Source organism: Orcinus orca, chromosome 8, assembly GCF_937001465.1.
Source record: "Orcinus orca chromosome 8, mOrcOrc1.1, whole genome shotgun sequence".
NCBI lineage: Eukaryota > Metazoa > Chordata > Mammalia > Artiodactyla > Delphinidae > Orcinus > Orcinus orca.
In genome coordinates, this window is record NC_064566.1 from 101,815,985 (window position 1) to 101,834,487 (window position 18,503).

The 18,503-nt window shown below is 59.8% G+C and overlaps 1 protein-coding gene across 4 annotated transcripts in view; it reads right to left on the reverse strand.

Moving 5' to 3' along the window:
• KIRREL3 (kirre like nephrin family adhesion molecule 3) overlaps nucleotides 1–18,503 on the reverse strand; it is a 548,805-nt gene that overhangs the window by 13,530 nt on the left and 516,772 nt on the right. For 3 of the 4 annotated variants that reach the window (XM_004280470.3, XM_049712831.1, XM_049712832.1), the window contains exons 8-14: nucleotides 18,040–18,145; nucleotides 12,827–12,975; nucleotides 11,239–11,366; nucleotides 10,002–10,128; nucleotides 6,480–6,580; nucleotides 4,379–4,577; nucleotides 3,066–3,101 (exon numbers count right to left, since the gene is read on the reverse strand). In XM_004280470.3, the coding sequence (XP_004280518.1) occupies nucleotides 3,066–3,101; nucleotides 4,379–4,577; nucleotides 6,480–6,580; nucleotides 10,002–10,128; nucleotides 11,239–11,366; nucleotides 12,827–12,975; nucleotides 18,040–18,145 (846 nt within the window). The remainder of the gene's footprint in view (nucleotides 1–3,065; nucleotides 3,102–4,378; nucleotides 4,578–6,479; nucleotides 6,581–10,001; nucleotides 10,129–11,238; nucleotides 11,367–12,826; nucleotides 12,976–18,039; nucleotides 18,146–18,503) is intronic. The other variant, XM_033406954.2, reaches the window with a different exon arrangement.

The window sequence follows — 18,503 nt, forward strand, 5'->3', positions numbered from 1 at the left end:
GTCCAACAGGGGTCAGCTCGGGCGGGACACGGTGTGGCGGAGAGGGCGGGCAGACCTGGGAAAGATGGCAGCAGTGGTGGGGGCAGAGAGGCACGCAGACACAGGGAGGGGAGGGGAGCGTGGGAGGTGAGAGGCAAGGCTGGTACGCTGAGCTCTCCGAGGTGATACACCAGGAGAGTCGTTAAGTCCTGGCTTTTCTTTGGAAAATGACCAGGGTCACTGCCGCTGTTTGTTCGCTTCGCTTTTTCCTTCTCTTCCCTTTCCCAGGTGCAGAGGGTGGACAATGGACAAGCAGCTTTTAGAGAGTTTTCAGGTCTGAGGCAGCTTCCCCTCCGGACCTGGGCATCACAGGTGGTAACAGCCAGGGGCCACGTCGTAGGGGCCGGAGGGCAGGATCACAGCTCCCTCCACCTCTTTTTCTTTTTTTTTGGTCGCGCTGCATGGCATGCACTTCCCCAACCAGGGATCGAACCTGTGCCCCCTGCAGTGGAAGCGCGGAGTCCTAACCACTGGACCGCCAGGGAAGTCCTTCCCCCCACCTCTTTAAGGAGAGATGCCCAGTCCTGCCCCCTCCTCTCCTGGGCCAGTCCTCTGGGCAGGAATCCCGGCACCCCACCCCGCCAGAGAGGCACCTGGAACTCCAGCTAGGCAAAGCTTCCCTCCCTGCTGAGTTCCTGTACTCTGTCTCCTGCCCTAGCCAAGTAGAGATGGAGGTGGGGAGGGTGATGTTAGGCTGGGGTGGGCGCTCTTCCAGACAGTCCTGACCCTTCTGTGTCTGCAGAGGGGGCCTGAGCATATGACGTGGGGCCCTGAGTAGTCCATGGGGGGTTAGAACTAGAGAATGCAGGGGCAGGAGAGCTTAGGGCTCAGAGAGTCCAAGCCTCCCATTTACAGATGGAAACCTTGAGGTCCAGGGATGTCAAGTGACTTGGTTAAGGACACACAGCTACAGTAGAGCCAGTGCAAATCCACGTCTCCTCTTATCCGCCCCCCTCATCCTGCCCAGCTCCGCACACTGCATCCCATGGCATCCTACAAATCTCACGTCCTCTGTACAGCCCAGAGCAATGTACTTTACCCTCTCTTTTCTTTACCTGTAAAATAGGATAATTACAGTGCCTGCCTCAGGGGCGCGTCTGGGGTTTAGATGGGTGAATGCAGGCAGGTAAAGGCTGGGACAGAGCCTGGTACCCAAACCGATCCCAGCCTTTGCCCTCGTGTCTGTGTGGGAAGGAGGACCGCAGCAGATACAAGGATAAGAAAGTCCCTTTTTGAGACTCAGCTGCTGCCCCTACCCCACGCTCTCAGTGTGGATGACTGGGGACTCCAGGTATCTGTCCTGAGCTGGAGGTTGGCCTCTCGCCTCTCGCTGTCGTTTTCTTTAAAAAGCAAAAGAAAGGAAGAACCCCGCAGACCCTGGCCCCTGGAGACGCTGCTGGGAGGGGGTGTGGTCCCTCTCCCGGAAGGAGCGCGTGTCCAACGGTTGGCAGTGTTGGCCGTCAGGCTGGGGCTCTCCTTCCAGCCCAGGATTGGCACACTGGTGCATTCATCACCTGCCTACTGGAGCCCGAGACCCCTGTAGGGGGTGCAGGGGAGGCGACGGGGAGGAGGTGGGTGCGACAAACACTCGGGGACTGAAAATGGGAGGCGTTTGGGCTGGTCTCAACAGTCAGGGGAGAGACAATGGACCTGACCTCGCCAGCCCTGCGAGCTTGCTCTGACAGTGAGACGGCCCTGTCTCTAGGTTTGAATTCCTCTAGGAAAGGAAAGCCGCGTTGGAAGTTCGTTGCTTCCATGCTTTTGAATTTTATTGATTTGAGTTGAATTCAGTTTCTCCGAGATTCCTAGGGCATTTCCTTGGAAAACTCGGGTCTTGTCTCAGCTGAGCTCAGAGCCAAAGGATGACGGTGGAAGGGTCCTTAACCTCTCTGGGCCTCAAGGTCTGTGAAACCAGAGAACGAGGGAAGCGGTATCTAAGGCAGCTATGCCTCTGGCGTCCACATTTCCTTAAGTTGTTAACAGCCGGGGGGTCGTGGTGGTAGCCATCTTATCTGGAGGACTGTCCTGAGTGCGTGGGCGGGGGCAGAGGGAGAGGGTCCTGGGCGGGGGGCCCAGGGTGCAGGCACAGAAGAGATGGAGACAGAGGGTGACACCAGCTCTGCACCAGGAGTGGCCCTGAGGGGCGTCAGGGAGAACACAGCGGGAGTTGATATTGTGTGCCCGCCTTGAGCTGGCCTGTGCCCGGCCTGTTGCTCTTTAAGGGGCCGTCCGCCCAGAGGGGAGGGGCTGAGCGGGACCCACCAGGGACTTGCTGAAGCGCCTCCTGGGCCGGTGTGGCGGGAGAACTAGGGCAGGGGACCCCTCATCTTCGTCATGGCCTTTGCCGACCCTGTAGGGTCTGGCTTGCCATGTCCTGATTCTCTTTTCTGGGTTTCTCCCTGGAGGGTGGGGGGCAGTTGTCTCCTGTGGGGTCCCAAGAGAGAGCAACTCAACCCAGGGAGCCTGGTGACCCCTTTTGCTGCCGAGTTCCCGGGGAGAGAGGCACTGCCCAGCGGCCTCAGCCCAGTGGTGAGATGACAGCTCCACGGGGAATGCAGGAGTGCGGGAAGGAGGCAGCCAGCAGAAAGCACGGGGTCAGCATGGATTACGCCGGCCATAGCCGGGCTGGGCGGCCCAGGTGTTCTTGGAAGCGATGGCCAAGCTGGTGGTGATGGTGAGAAGCGGAGTCAGGTGGGGGGGAGCTGACCCCAGGGGGAGGAGTCAGGGCTTCAGAAGAGGAGGGGTGGGAGGAAAGACGGGGGAGGAGCAAGTGCCCTGGGCTGCCAGGAGCCTGCGGGGGTGGGGGGGCGGGGGGGCAGCAACAGCGAGACAGGTCTCGGGGTCTCTAGACCCGTGCTGCCTGGAGGCTCTCTCCCTGCTGCTCTGACTGCACTAAAGTCTCAAGATGGGGGAGGGCAGAGAAGTTAGCGGCTGCCCTGGCCTCCCGACCCACACTTTGGGCTTCCTCCCCCTCTAGCCCAGCAGCCCCTTCCCCCATCCCGGGGAGTCTCATGTCTCCTTCGTACCTGCTTCCAGCCCGGCTCCCGACTTCATTTCCGAACCTGTTTGGAAATAAAGCAAGAGTCCACAGCCAGGGTCTGGCTGGCCAGGGTGGGGTGGGAATGGGGGCGGGGCGGCCCTCTGGAGGGTCTGGGGTGGTCGGGGGCTCCCTCCTGCATCACATCTCCAGGATGCCCCACAGATCCGGGCTGGCCGAACTGAACCCGGAGTTCGTTCAGACTGACTTAGGGACTCCAGACGGGTGGGACCAGAGAGAGAGGTCAAGGCTGGGGTGGGATTTGGCTCTGAGGAGGGGGGGTGAGAACACTAAGGGGTGGGTAGAGGGGTGGGGCGCTGAGGGGAAGACACGGAGGGGAGGCAACAGTGGACCAGGAGGGTTGGGATGACGTGTGGATGATATTATGCAAATTATGTGCAAAGCATTAGCAAAGCAGCACTTATTAGGGAAGAGGTGTTGGGAGCAATGCGTGATCCACAGGGCAGCACTGCGGCCCCAGGGGCCCAGCTGAGACCACCTGCTTGGCCCAGAATCTCTTCCAAGGCCTGACAGCCTGTGGGTGGGCCTTAAGCTTGGAGGGGTCGGAGACTGCCAGGGCCGAGGCCCCCTGGACCGTTCCTGTCTGTCTTGGACTAACCCCGCTGGCCAAGGGGCTAGATCTGCAGCCCATCTCAGGACCTGGTGTGCCACTGGCTGGCTGCCTCACTTCTCTGGAACCCCCTCCATGCCCCTCTGAGGCCCCCCGCCCTCCGAGCCTGAGTCCTTCCGAGCTCTGAGCCCTTCTGCCCGGCGCTGCCCTGCTGGCCGGGGTCTCCTTCAGAGCACAGCGCTCCAAGTGTCTCCTGTGTCCCCATGGGGAGCTGCAGGCAGCCTGAGGCCAGTCCCCTACACACCAGGGATTGGACAGCTCAAGTGCCACTCCTTAGCTTAGCATGGGCACCCTCGGGTTTGGGGCAACTGGACTGGCCTGTTGTCTTAACGGGCTGGGCCAGGTTCCCTAATACGCCCATCCTGGTGCATCCCCGTGGGGACACTGCTCAGAGATCATGCCCCCAAAGGGCCCCAGGGAACTGCTGAGAGCAGGGAAGCCAGGGCCTTTAGGCAACGCGGCGCCTGCGGAGGGGCCAGCACCTGGGCAGCTGTCCTCCTTCTTGCTCTGGTGCAGGCCAGTGCCCTTGGGCTCGGGGGGCCTGGCTGACCGGCAGCGGCTGCGTGGCAGGTGAGGAAGGGCCTCCTACCCGCCCGCAAGTGTAGGCGCTCTGTCCCCCCCAGGGCCCCGGAGGACCTTGCCTGGGGCCCTGCCCTCGCGGGGAGCCCCACCTTGCTCCTTGAGCCGGATGATCTCCGTGTCGGAGCCGAAGCTGTTCCAGGCGGTGCAGTTGTAGATGGTCTGGAAGTCGGCCCGCACGATGCTGCTGATGGTCAGCGTGGAGATGACGCCCTCCTCGGTGCTGACCGTCTCCACCGTGTAGCGGCCCGACGTCCCCGACTCCAGCACGTTCTCCTTCCAGGACCAGGCCTGCCCAGGTGCGCAGAATTAGGAGGACATCCTGCCAGAGCCGCCCCGCCAGGACCACCGTGCCGCCTCCCTGCTCCCGGGCGGACGCTGCCAGGCCCGCGCTCACGTTCACCGCCACACGGCACAGGTCGACGCGCACGCCACAACACGTGTGCGCACAGCACAGCACCCGCAAACACACACCACAACACGTGTGCGCACAGCACAGTGCCCGCAAACACACGTCACATCACGGGTACACCTACCGTCCCACCCACAGTGCCAATACGTGCACACGCAAGTACACCCACGTCACAACACACAGCACAGACACGTGTGCGCACACACACATCACGACACGGGTACACCTACCGCCCCACACGTCGCACACACACGTACACACACAGAGGCTGGGCCACCTCAGAGGGTATTTCCATCGACACGGGGCCTTACGCGGCTTTTTGCTGGAACATATTCCCAGGCAAGCAGGGGCTCTGGGGCGGCGATGGGAGCCCCTCCGTCAGCTGGGGCCCCTGACAGATGGTGGTGAAGGCCAGCCCCAGGCTGACTGAGTCTGGTTTGGTTACTTTGTGCATGTCTTTGTACAGACGTTACGCTCTGAGAGAGCTGCGTTTGTGAGAACCTTAGTGCAGCTTGGTTTCGGCCGGTGAGCGTTTACCTCTTCTCAGAGCCCTTTCCTGTACACTGTCACCGCCTGCCCCACCGTGTTGCCCTGGGCTCTGTGGGGTGTTTAGCTGCACCCTACAATGTCTCCAGGTGTCGCCAAATGTCCCCTGGGGGCAGAACCACCCAGGTTGAGAACCCCTGGCCTAGAGTTCCATTTCCACGAAGAGGAAGACAGTGTGAATATGCTCAGTAGTGAACAGGATATTATCGACACCAGCACGTGTTACACTTACACTTTAAAAAGATTAGAGTGAAGGGAAGAGGGAGGCGTAGGCATTAGTTCTACGCGTGGACCCTTGCCCTTTTTGTGTGACTCAGACGGTGAATGAACTGAATGCCTGAGGAAGTGTGTAACGCACCAGTGCTCTAACGAGGCCTTCATCTACAGGGTGACACCTTAGCTGTTGGCGTGTGCCTCCCACGCCCCTCCAGGTGCTGCCGCCCTGGGGAAAGGTGAGACTGCCCTGTGAACTTGACCTGGGCGGCCTTTTGGCAGGACCGCCTGGGCACTGGGCTTGCAGACAACAGTGTCTCCACCCCTCCCCCGACACCCAACAGTGCGGGGAGATGCTCACCTCTCTCTGTTTTCCCGCCCCAGCTTCTACCAGTGTCAGCGGAACCTGGGTGGGAGACCCCCACTTCTACAAATGCAAATACCTGGGAGGGCTACGTGTGAGCCAGTCAGGCGGCCCAAGCTGCACTGCGGGGAGGGGCGGGGAGAAGGGAGTGACGCTTTCAGAGGGGAAACTTGCTAACTGGGGCAGCACTCTCCACGGGCATCGAAGCAGAGGAGGGCTGTGGAGGCGCAGAGAGAGGTCTGCTGACTCTAAGCTGCATCCTATTTGCAACTTTGCTAAAGGCTGGCCTTGAACCCAGGAAAGGTAAGAAATCATTTTTTCCCTTCTGCTGCCCTCACTTGCCCTCTGCCCCCAAGATGCAGAATTTGGTCGGAACCGTTTGTGTTGGCACACAGCTGAGAGGCAGAGAAGAGTTAAATATACCCGCAGGCGAGGAGCACAGCCTGTCCTGAGAAAGGAGACTGCCCGTGATTTTTGTCTTCGTGATGCCTTTCCAAGAGACACAAGGCAGGAATAGTTTTCCCCGACGGGGAAAGGCTGTGCAGAGGCAAGACTGACCAGCCGGATGGTGGAGCGGCTGCAGGCACAGATGACCCACCAGGCTGCCCAGCCTGGGGGCCGTGCCACTGGCCCTCCCTGCTCGCCCCGGGGCACTCACGATGCGGTCGGGTGGCGGCGTGCTCCGGATGAAGCACTTGATTTGGCCCTTCTCCCCGTGGAGGGCGTGCTGGGTCTGGGTGCTGGAGATGATGGGGGGTCCTGTTGGGGAGACAGCATCACATCAGGGATTCGGGAGGGGGTGGGCCCTGGCTGGGCCCCTCTTGGCAAGTTCAGAAGTTTATACATTCATTCAGTCGTTCAGCAAACAGTTACTGGAGGCCTGTATATGCAAGGTGACGGGCGAGACAGGGGACTCAGAGATAGATGAAGCTTCAGTCATAAACGTCTCGAGGGATCGTGAGTGAGTGCCTCTAGGTCAGGACGCCCAGAGACATCAAGAGCTGTCACAGGAGTGGGGAGGTGAGCACCAGGCAAAGTGCTAACCGACTTCACACGAGAGAGAAGAACTCTACCCGGCAGGTGGGGAAACCTTTATGAAGGAGGCGGTACACCTGCGAAGGGAGTGGGGGAGGTGTCAGGGAGGAAGGAATGTAATGTCACCTCCACCTCAGCCAGCTGTTGGATTTCAAACCATTCCCTTGTGTCTCCAGTAGAGGGCGCGCTTGCCTAACAAACCGGTGTCCTCGGCAGGACAGGAAAACCAGGCAGGAAGGGAAGTAAAAGATGTTCCTCCACGAAGCGGCGAAGCGGCGAAGCGGGGAATCACCCCCCCACCCACCTGGCATACATGGCTTGGGCTGGGCACCTTCACAGACTTCATCTCACATGTGTCTCAGGAGATCCCTTAGTTCATCGCTCTGCACGCCACATACATACCTGGCCAGCCCAGGTGGGACCACAGCTCCAAAGCTGACCCTGACATTATCCTATCCCGCCCGGGCGTGCGTGCGTGCGTGGGTCATGTTTATGGATGTCTCTGGGGACACCTGGCTCATTTACCACCTCCGACAGCCTGGAGGGTCCACCAGGATTCCAGCAGTGCTTCCTGGCCAGTTCTGCCTGTTAACTAACCCAAATGACTGCATTTAGGCTGGGAAGGGAAACGTCTTGGAGATGGGAGAGGCAGACATGAGGGACCCTCAAGATAAGGGCTTCCACCCTCAGGGGGCCTTCAGAGTTCCTCTCTTAGGAACCTTAGCTCCAAGAAGCCTTTGGCCAAAAGGCAGGAAGGCTTCATGTTTTAGGACCTTGGTTGGCGCTTTGTTTTGCTGCCGGGCTGAAAGTGATGGTCCTGTAAAACCTTTTCCCCTTCACTCCCCAGGAGCTAGGATTTCCCTGGGGTGGGGGGGGCGGTGTCATCAGCTGTTCTAAAAAAAACGATCAGGTAAATGCATACACATTTAAGGGCTTCTTAAAAGAAAACAGGAATCGGGGTAAGGGTAGAGGGGGGTGGGAGAGGCAGAACACAGCAGTAGTACGGTTTATCTCCCCCTTCTTGCAAATCCCGGGTTTGAGCCAAATCATGGGCCAGTTTATTCCCCAAAGGGCGATGGCCAGCAGTCACCTCCCGGCCGGGATGCATTTTGATGAGAACCTCATCTCATTTTGGATTTGTTCATAGTGTTGATTCCTTCAGCCTAGTCCAGGCCTGCCCAAAGGGCTTCACCGCCCCTCCCCACCTATTCTCCAGACACAGGTATAGACAAGTCCATTCCCAAGTCCACGCACGTGCCGGCTGGCAGGCTCCTCTCTGTGGGCCACTTCCTGCATCCTCCTGCCTCAGGGCATGATGACCCTCATTCAGAAACAAGCAAACTGCCTCCTCGCTTCACTCCAATCTCTTGGGTGTTTCTCTACCTAGCAGCCTAGGGGAGCTTGTGTCAGAGGATTGGAGGCACAGGCCGGGGGTTGGAAAGAACGACGCTGGCGAGTGCAGCTTAAACCCTGGATAGACACCAGGGCCCAGGCTGGGGTGTCCCGTCCAAGAGGAGTGTCCCTTTGAGGTGTGCGTTCCCTCCTCAAGAAGCCGCTTTGAATCCCTGTTGGGAAATGCTTGGAAGTCTAAAGTGACAACGGATTTTAGTCCTTCCTTTATCCGTCGTGTTTTCCCCAGAAATGAGGATGCTCATTTAAAAGCTTCAGGCTTGGGGACCCCGGGGGCCACACGTGAGTCTGAGGGTCCCCAGCCCGGCTGGTCACAGGGCCATCGGAGCTGAGCTGGCCGTAGTCATGGGCCAGCACGACTCCCAGCGCCCTCCCAGAGCGGGTGGTGGGTAGCCGGGGAGGCCGCTGATTTCACCAGGGCCTAGCGCCTGAGCCGAGTGTCAGACACTGGAGCCGGCAGGAAAAGGCTGCAGCCCATGTTGCCATGGATATATGGAGGTGCGATCAGATGCTGTTATTTTTAGCCCTGCAGCGCCAATTTATTGGTGGCGTCCTGGGGACACGTAGGAAAGGCAGGAAGGCTCCCGAGTCGGGGATCTGCCCTGGACAGATGGCTCCGGGGTCTGAGCAGATTCACCCTCCCTCTGGGGCTGCCACGACTCTTGGCGAGGGGGGAGGCAAAGAAAGAGATGGAGGGGGGCTGGCTCATGGGGACCGCACCAAGCTGGTTTTAGTTTCTAGCAAAGCAGAGACTAGAGGAAGCTGTGTGCCACCTGGGCTGATTTCTGGACCCTGGCTCAGCCCCTCACTAGGGCCCTGGTCTGGAACAGGAAGCAGAGGCCCTACAGACGTGGGTCTGTGGCTTGGTTCCTCTTGGGGCTCAGAGCCTTGATTGGGAGACAGACTATGCGGGAGCAGAGGCCTCACAAGGAAACCGAAACCCAGCGGAAGGAGGACGTTTCGAAACACAGAGGGAGCTGTCTTAGCATCCTCACCCTCTCAGACCAGCCGCGTCGGTTGCCGGCGTGGCCCACGCACACATAAAGGCAGGGACATCGAATTTCCGTCCTGGTGCCACAGCCTTCTCGGGTCTGACCTGAGCTAGGTCCCAGCTTCTCTGGGACCTCCTACATCCCGTCAACCAGGCCCCGTCCCCTGAATGTCTCATGTACCAGTCATCTGGTAACTCACACTGTGTTCTTGGAGAGAGATGGCAATACTCTCCTGCTGTGGTGATCTTATTACGTATAATAAGACAAGTTCCCTGCCCTCAGGGGACCCCCCCCCGAACTTGGCCCTGTGGGGATGGTGGCAGGTCTTCCTCACTGAGTGGCTCTAAAAATGGGAAGAGGCAGACGAGGAGTCATGGAGATGCCCCCTTAAATTCTCCACCGGGGCCCAGGTCATGGTCGAAGCGTAGATATGGGATCTATGTTGGTTGCCCAGTAGCTCTCGGACTCTTTTTCCTGGCCAGGAATAAATTCATCAGCCATCACTTTCAGGGCTGAGACCCCTTAGAAGGAACACAGAGGAGGGAGGTGACCAGAGAACCACCCAGGTCCTTTGTCACCCCAGGGCTGGGCTCTGACACGGACTGGAACAGGTGGATGTAATCACTATGGACCCACAGTTGGAGGTGGATGTGAGGCCCAGAACCCACGTGTGCCCCTTGGGGCAACACCAGGGACCCTCTTGGCCCCCTTCCAGCCCTGCCCTGGCATGAGTGGGGTCTTACCATTGACAGTTAGGGTCACCTCTCGCTCCCCGGCCCCTACCCGGGGCACCACAGCTCGGCACACGTACTTCCCCGCGTCCTCCTGGCGGACAGTTTTGAGGGTCAGGGTCTTCTCATTGCTCAGGACCTAGGAGGAGTGGGGAGGGTCAGACCCCGAGGGCAGGGGCCACGCTCTCTCTCTCAGAACCAGAAAGGCTGAGAGGCAGGCCGGGTGGCAGGGTACACAGTCTCCAGCATCTCAGCAACAACAGGGGGTGGGGTGGGAGCCGGAAGTCTTCTTACACAGTGTGCCCGGCGGGCTGGCGGGTGCGGGAGACCACGGCACAGAGCACCCCGTGAGGCTGAAACAGCTCCGCCCCAGCGGCAGCCCTGAAGGGTGGGAACGCAAAGCGGGGGTGAGAGAGAAGGAGGGGGCCTCCCTGGCTGGGGCCCCCAGGGCTTCCTCATCCAGGGGGTCTGCCGACCAGCCCGTACCAGGCTGGCCAGGGGTGAAGCTATCCTGCCGCTGAGCATCTCTGAGGGTCCCAGATCTGTCTTTCCTGAGTCATTTGCAATATCCCTTTGGGATGAGGTTTGGCGTGATGAAAAGAAAACAGGCTTTGGCAACAGCTGCTCTGAGTGGGAATCCCGGCGTCAGCGGTGCCTACTTGTGTGGCTTTGGGTGTTAATTATCTTCTTGGAGGCTCTCTCCTTATCTCTGTAATGGGCGCAGTGACACTCAGAGGACAGGGCAGTGTTTGGCACACAGTAGGGCACACAGAAGCCACTTTTCTGCTGCTTCTCCCCCTGCTTCCCTGCCCAAGGCTCTCACTGGTCCTCCTGGGAGGAGGGATGTCTGAAACTCCTAGGCACACTAAAGAACACATACACTTTAAAAGGGGAACACAGGAAGAAAGCAAGGCTTAACCCCAAAGTTAAAGGGTAACAACTATTTGGGGCAAGCGAAAAAGCCTTTCTAGTGACTTTTCGCCCCAGCATCTTGGGGACCACCTGCTTTTCTTATAAGGCTCAGGATAAAGCAGAACTGCACCGGCTGAATGTGTTTAGACCCAAGGTGGGTACGTGTGGGTACCTGGGGGGTTCCCTCTCCTCCTTCTGGGGCCTTCCTTCCTTCAGTTTACATGGGAGGCTAACGTCCCCGATCTAAGAGTGAGAGGGGCCATGGGAGGCAGTTCCCTCCTGGACTGTGGACCCCGCACCCCTCCAGGGCCCTCCAGGGTCTGAGCTGCGGACTCACCACACCAGAGCCCCGCTTCATCCAGACGATGGTCAGGGACGGGTTGCCTGTCCAGGCGCAGCTGAAGACGGCGTCGGAGCCCAGATCCACGAGCAGGGATTGGGGTTCCGTGGTCATTCTGGGTCCGACTGCGATGGGAGGAAGGAGGAGACAGGGCTCTCGTGGGCTGGGAGCTCTGGGGACCCTCCTTGCTGCTGCCTCCCCTCCCCCATTCTGGTTGGGGGAGGGGGAACCATTGGTGCCACGACCCTCCACTCCGGCCCATTCCCTTCCGTTCCGCGTCAGTCCTCTACCGGTCTGGGCCCGGGTCTGGGCAGTAAGGAGGAGACCCCTCTCCCCCAGCCCAGCCTCCCTCGGGCCCACCATGGGGGTAGGCAGCACCAACCAGCCCCGAAAAGCGGCTCTGGTCCCATTTCTGCCTGGACTTGCCCCCAAGGGCTCTCCCACCCTGTTCCCTCTGTCCTGGTCCCAGGAAGCCCCCCTGACCCCAGTGTGGGGGCAGAGGGTCCTTCCCCCACCCCAGAATCTCTCTGTGTCTGCCTTCAAGTCAACTGGCCACCTCCTGCAGGCCTCAGCCTTGTGACCGGGAGTCAAGGTACCCGTGCGTCTGGCCCAGCTCCCTGGGCCCACCCAGGGCCCCGCAGGGCCACTGCAGGGCTCTGAGATAAGGAGTGGGGAGGCCAGGCCTCCTGGAGGTGCCCCCCCGCGCCGGCCGCCCTCCCAGGTTACTCTCTAGTCCAGCCCCGCCCCACCTCCTTTTCAATCCACCAAGCAGGTGGCCTTTGGCTCTGTTGCCCTACACCCGCCCTAACCCGAGTCCCCTGCAGACCAAGCCTTGCTTCCCAGAGTGGGTGCAGCCCTGGGATTTCAGGGGTGGTGACGGGAGGGTGTGCAGACAGCTGTTTTCAGGGAGCAGAAGGTGTGAAATCAGGGCCAGGAGACCCAGATGAGTCCCTTGGTGCAAAAAGGCAGTTGCAGCACTTTCTGCTGAGGCCCGGACGGGCGAGGGGGCGGCCAGGCCAGGCATGAGGTCCGCAAAAGTGCGTCTAAATCTGTAGGGCAGTGGATGAGCTGATGCGCAACGCTGTGACCACAGCTGTGGGCTGTTTCCCCGAGGGTCCCTTCCTGGCCACTGGGGAAGAGGGGGGGCCCTGATGAGAGGCGGACCCTCTTCAGTCCTCATTCTGCCACTTACTCGCTGCGTGACCTTGGGCCTCCATCCCCTCATCTGGGTACTGGGAAGAAGAAGTCCAGCCTCCCCGGGTGATTTTTTTTTTTTTTAGTAGTTTTTTTTTTTTTGGCCACGCCGCCTGGCTTGTGGGATCTTAGTTCTCTGACCGGGGATTGAACCTGCGCCCTCGGCAGTGAACGTGCAGGGTCCTAACCACTGGACCGCCAGGCAGGTCCCCTCCCTCGGTGACTATGAGGGTGGAGATAAACACGAGGGAAGCTTTTCGTAAAGCGCACGGATTACGAGCCTGTGAGGCACTCTTATGTCACGTGCAACGAGGCCACGGCGGTTCCCCCTGCCGCGAGCAGCGCCCAGCCAGTGCGCGTGCGCCCGGGAAGCCCCTAAACAGCCACTCACAATAGACGTCGACATTGCGGCTGATGTTGGTGCTGCCTAGGGCATTGGTCGCCTCGCAGGAGATGGGCTCGGAGAAGTACGTGTAGTCCACGGTGGTCCGGTACACCTCCCCGGAGGCTTCCTTGATGATCTGGCCCCGCTTGGCCCACCTGCAACGCAGGCGCCCGGGCTGATGTGGACCTCCGGTGGCAAGGGCGTCCTTCCCGCCCGGGGGGCTCTTCTCTCTGGGAGCCGGACGCATCCATCCCGCAGAAAAACGAGGCCCAGGGAGGGGCAGCGTGGGGCAGGCCCCCGAGCGGTCCCTCAGGGGAACCCTCTGCAGAGGGGTTACTCCCAGGGCTAGGGGTGTGGGGTTGGTGACGGGGGCAGTGGTTTCTGGTCCGTGGGTCACCAGGCAGCCGGCAGCACTCGACTAGTGGGTTATTCTGGAGGGAGGTGGGTTGACTATTCAGTGGGTCAGCGCACCTGGCGGGCCAGGTGATGGCTAACCCAGCTGTCAGTCCCCAAACCGCTTGGCCCTCTTGCTGCTCTGAGCTCTCTCGGGGGTGGCGGGGGACCGTCCTGGGCCACATTGGAAAAGAAGGAAGCCAAATCCATGACCGAAGAGGCCCAGGTCTAATGGTGTGTGCCCACACACGCGTGCACTCCTGCACACACACGCACTCCTGCACACACGCGTGGGGCTCTGGAAGCTTGATTTCCAGACAAGGCGAGAAGCTGATGGAGAGGTGTGAGCAGTGGTCCTGACTGCTCCCTCCCCAGCTCGGTCAGCTCTCTCCGCCCCCCTGTCCTGACTCCTGTCCCTGGGGGCGGGGCAGGGGGCGGTCCCCTCATGGTGTCCCTCTGTCTCTGAAAGTCCTTTCAGCCTGCCCCATGGTACTTGCTCTGTTTCCTGCCCAGCCTCTGCCTCCCACCCAGGCTCCGCCCCTCAGAGGCCTGCGCTCCATCAGCACTGGTTTGATGGGGGCGGGGGAGGGGGGATGGGAAGACAGCTGTGCTGACTTCTTTGCTGGGCCAATTGGCTGATCTGTGTCTTGGACCCGGCTCAGGGGCGGTGATCACTGCGTTGGACCGGTAGCTGGGCAGCCTGCTACCTGTGGGGCAGTGCGGCCGGGGTGGGGGGGGGGGGGGGTGTGCCTGTGTGCGTGAGGCTGGGGTTTCCTTACAGATGCCTTAGGAGAGAGAGTTCAGAGCTTCCCCTGGTTTACTCCTGTTGCGGATAAGACTTTTTTAAAATCACAGAACTTCCGACCAGGCTCTTCCTACTGTGGCTCAGGCCTGTTTTGGGGTGCATGTCTTTACCAGAGCTGCGCAGGTACCTTGGCCCTGTAGTCGTTACCCTGGGGCCACAGTCCCCTGTAACCACATTCCTGGAGCCTTTCCTGGGGCCACAGAGGCCCGTCTCCTGCCCTTCCTGCCCTTCCCTCCACCGGCCCCCACTCAGCCTGCCCGTCTGGCCGGAGGCTGCCCGTCTCCCGGCACAGCAGGGAGCATCAGGCTGGCACCATGCGGTTATTATCTCAAATTAACATGGGGTCGTTATTCAGAAGACAATAATAACAATTATAGTTTAACAACAGAGCGAACCATAGCTCCCCGAGAGCCGAAGGAGCTTCCCAACAAACTATTATGAATTATTCATGAACCATTTCAATCTCTAACTTTAATTTAATGACCAGACTTAATAGTCAGGTACAGCTCCCGCCTGGGGTGGCTGAGTTCAGTCCCAGACACACGGTCGGGGGTCGGTGTCCAGCCCCTACTCCATCTACCCTGCTGCAGTGAAGATTTAGGCGGTGGGATGCTGGGGGGTGGGGCAGGCAGCTGGCTGGGCTGGGGGGAGGCAGGTGAGCCCCTCCTGCCCTGCCCGGACCCCTGCTCTTGCTTGCCCACAGCTCCAGATGCTGGGGCAGGGGTGGGCTTGGCCCCAGCGAGCAGGCTCTGCTGGGCAGTCCTCTTCCATTATTGGGGGGTTCCTGGGGCAAAGGGGGCTTTCTCCCCACCTGTCTGGGTCCTCTCATAGTGTAAGAAGGGCGAAAGCTCCGCCACTGGGGCCCTGAGGATCTCAGAGCTGCTGGGGCATCCTCAGGCCCGGAGCCCAGTGGTCCAGGCCACACGGGTCTCCTCTTCCCCAGAGCAGGCTGGCCTGCCCTCTCAGAGCCAAAGAAGGGAGACTTCAGGGATGCCGGATTGCTGTGTGGCTGCGGCTCTCAGCCCCCAGGGCCCGTCTCCACCTTGGAGGTGAAGGGGGGGCAGAAGGAAGTCTTATGCCGTCTTCTCCCAGGGCCACAGGAGGCCAGCTGTGGGGCAGAGCCTTGGGGGGCGCCCCACAGTGCCCTGCTCACATCCCACTCAGCCAGTCTTTCTCTTCCCCATGTTTACTCCCCTCCCACACCAGAAAGTCCCTCGTAGGCATCCCTTCCAGAAGCTCAAACCACTCACTGAAGCAGCTGGTCACACGACCAGGGGTGAGCCGGGATGCAAGTCCCGCCCGCTCCCGTCTCCCCTCCCATCTCTCTTCTGTTTTCCAGCTTCACTTCCTCCTTCTCCTCTTTCCTCCTGTCCCTTCCCTCTCCCACCACCCACCTACGCCCCTGCTGCCACTGCTGCTGTCACTGCCTCGAGACGGGCGTCAGATTAAACCTTTCCCAATCAATGTCTAATTTGGCGAGAGCGAATGTAAGAGGATTCATTATTTATATCACACAATCGGGAGGCTGGTGTGTCAAGGCTGACAGGCTGTTCTCAATAGCCCTGCCTTTCACTCTGGGCGGTGGGACCCGCCCTGTCACCTGCCCGGGTGGGGTGGCCCTCAAAGCCTCAGAGGGGAGCAGAGAGGCCGGAAGAGATGCGCTTCAGGTGCGTGTGGGCCTGTTCTGCTCGCCCCGGGGCCGCTGGTCCAGTGGGGCAGCCGAAGTGACTGCTGAGTCCAGCTGGATGGGCTCCCCTGCCCCCCCCCCAGGGCCCCTTGCTGGGTGCTGGGGTGGACGAGGGCGTATCTCTAATTTCCAAGATTACAGCCTCTTATGCGGAACAGGAGGAAGCAATAAGACCAAAGGAAGTTAAGAAACAAAGACCCCTTAGTCTTGTCAAAGTCAGTTGGGAAAAATCGATGTGCCTACGTGCCAAGATCTGCTCAAGGCTTTTCCTCTCGGATCCCAACACCACGTCTAGAAGGACCATCTGCCTGCTGGGTGAGCCCTTCCTGAGGCCAAGGGGCTGAGCCAGTTGGGGGTGGGCACAGACGTCTGCCTCCGCTTGCCATGGCCCCTGCACCCCCTTCCTCCCGGGCCACCCCAGCTCTCCCACATTTTTCTGGAGGCCAGAAGGGCTCCCTGAGAGCCTCTGGAGTCCTGGAGGGAGCCTGATTCGCACCAAAGCCTTTTGGGGGCCTGTGGCTAATCGGAAGCTCAGGAGGAAAGGTGGCAAGTAAGGACAGGTGCATATCTGCAGGGGGCCTGCCTGAACCTCTGGCTCCTCCTCTGTGTGTGATGAGCTGACCCAGGCTCTGAGCTGCAGGGAAGGATGAGTATGGAGGGGAACCACAGGTGCCCAGAGCCTGGGGAAACCTGCACGTCCTGGCTCATTCACTTTTTAGTTTGGAAGCTAAATATAACTTTGTAGTTATAGAAAAGTCACCAGAATGGCCCAAGTACCTGCCATATTCCCTTCACCTAGATCCACCAGTTGTTAGTATCTTGCCACATTTGCTTTCTGATGACCTCTCCATACGTAGATTTATACCTTATTATTGTCAACGATGTGAGGGTGAATGTGGGTGTGCCTGCCCCGGGGGGTCAGTGGGAGAGAAGGCCTGCCCAGGGAAACTGGCGTTAGAGGTCTTTTCTGGGCAGATGGTGCCGGTGTTTAGTGCTTGCGAGCAGAGAGCAGACAACAGAGAGAAGCCCACCTGTGGACTGAGCCCAGGTCTTGCAGGTACAGGGTGGAAGCTCAGAAAAAAACAGAGACTCTTTGGGCATCTCCTTCTGCACCTTTGTCACTTGTGCCAGTCAAACCAGACCTGCCCCCTGGACCTAAGGGGCTGTAGGACTCCAGGGTGCCTGAAGGTCGTCTGCTCTTTCTCCTGCCTCTAGCCCAGTGACTGGTGAAATCGACAGGACGGACGGGTTTTCCTCCTACTTAAAAATATTCTCAAGGATAAAGACTCTGAGCCTTTCCTGGGTTTCCGGTTCCAGCGTTAATTATCTGCACTGCAGGGGCACCACCTATGTCCAGCCTGAATCGCTGGCTGCCCCTCTGGCCCATTTCCTCGAGTTCTGCCCTCTGGGGCCGCACTGCCTCTCGTCTCCCCTGTCCTCCACTCCCACTGGCAGACTTGTTTCCTAGTCTGGGACCATCAGCATTCCTGGCACTGGCTCACGCTGGGGCTTCATAGCCCATCTCAACAGTGGAGGCGACACCAGGCTCTTCCATCAGGTGTGGGCTGGGGGAAGGGACGGGGCAGAGTGAGGGCTATGGTGAGTTGCACAGATGCCTCAAGGAGGGGAGTGTCTGAGTCAGACCCCGGAGCACCTCTGAGGCCGCTCTGTGTCTGGAAGTCTTGGGTGGTGATGGTGCCCGGGCAGGAGGGTGCCCAGAGGGGCTGCTCTACGTGTTTACGGAGTCTGCGAGCTAATGTCCTGGAGCGCCGAGTGCCTGCCACACAAGTGCTCCACTGAGAGCTGTTAGGTGACCGAACTGCGGGCCCGCCTTCAAGAAGCTCAGTCCACAGGGAAAGACAGGCGTGCGCAAAGAAGTGACGCTTTTATCAGTGTGGTGAGCAAAGGCTGCACAGGGGCGGAGGGTATGACGGATTCCGGGTACCCGCCGCTCAGGGCTGGCTGCCCCGGAGACCCGACGCCCCCAGGAGAACGGTTTGGTGAGCACAGGACTAGAATCCAGATGCTGATTGATCATGCTTGTTCTCCTGGCTGTTTCAGCTTTTTTTCCCTGAGCCTCTTTCCCTCCTTTCAGAAATAAGGGGTAAACAAGCTGTTCAAACAGAAGGAGTGAAATCTTCTGCCTCAGAGGAGGGGAGTGTGTGCTCATGAAGGAAAGGAGAAGTCCACCTGGCCAGGGGTGAACGGGTGTGCTGAGGACACCCACAGTGGACCAGGCACCGTGCTGGATACCCAGGACCACAGGTGATGCCCCTGCGACAAGGAGGGGTGTGCAGGGCGCCACGGTCTGGGCCTCCCCAGCAGGGCTCTTACCTGTACTGGGTGACGGCGGGGTTGGCCTTTGCAGAGCAGTGAAACGTGACCACGTTGTCCTCCAGCACTGGCTGTGGCTCCACCGACAGGTTGACAAGCGGGGGGTCTGCAGAGAGAAGGGGTGTCCTTGCAGACGGGGAGCTGCGTTCACGGTTTGGGGGCTGAATCCCCGGGAGAACATGAGGGTAAAGGCCAGTGATTCCACCACCTGGGACCCTCAGAGCAGCCACTCCCCTGGGGGTCCCCAGAAAGTTGGGGGCCTTGGCAGGGGGCTCCCTCCCTCCCTGGAAGTGCCGGATTTCAGGCCGTCTGGCGGTGGGGTCAGGGCTCCCGCTGTGGATTCAAGGCCGGTGTTTAAACGGAGGGTCAGCCAGGAAGCAGGGCTGCCTGGGCCTCAGAGCGTACTGTCCACCTTCCAGCCTTGGGAGAACAAACCACTGCGGAAAGGAGAGGTGGGAAGAGGG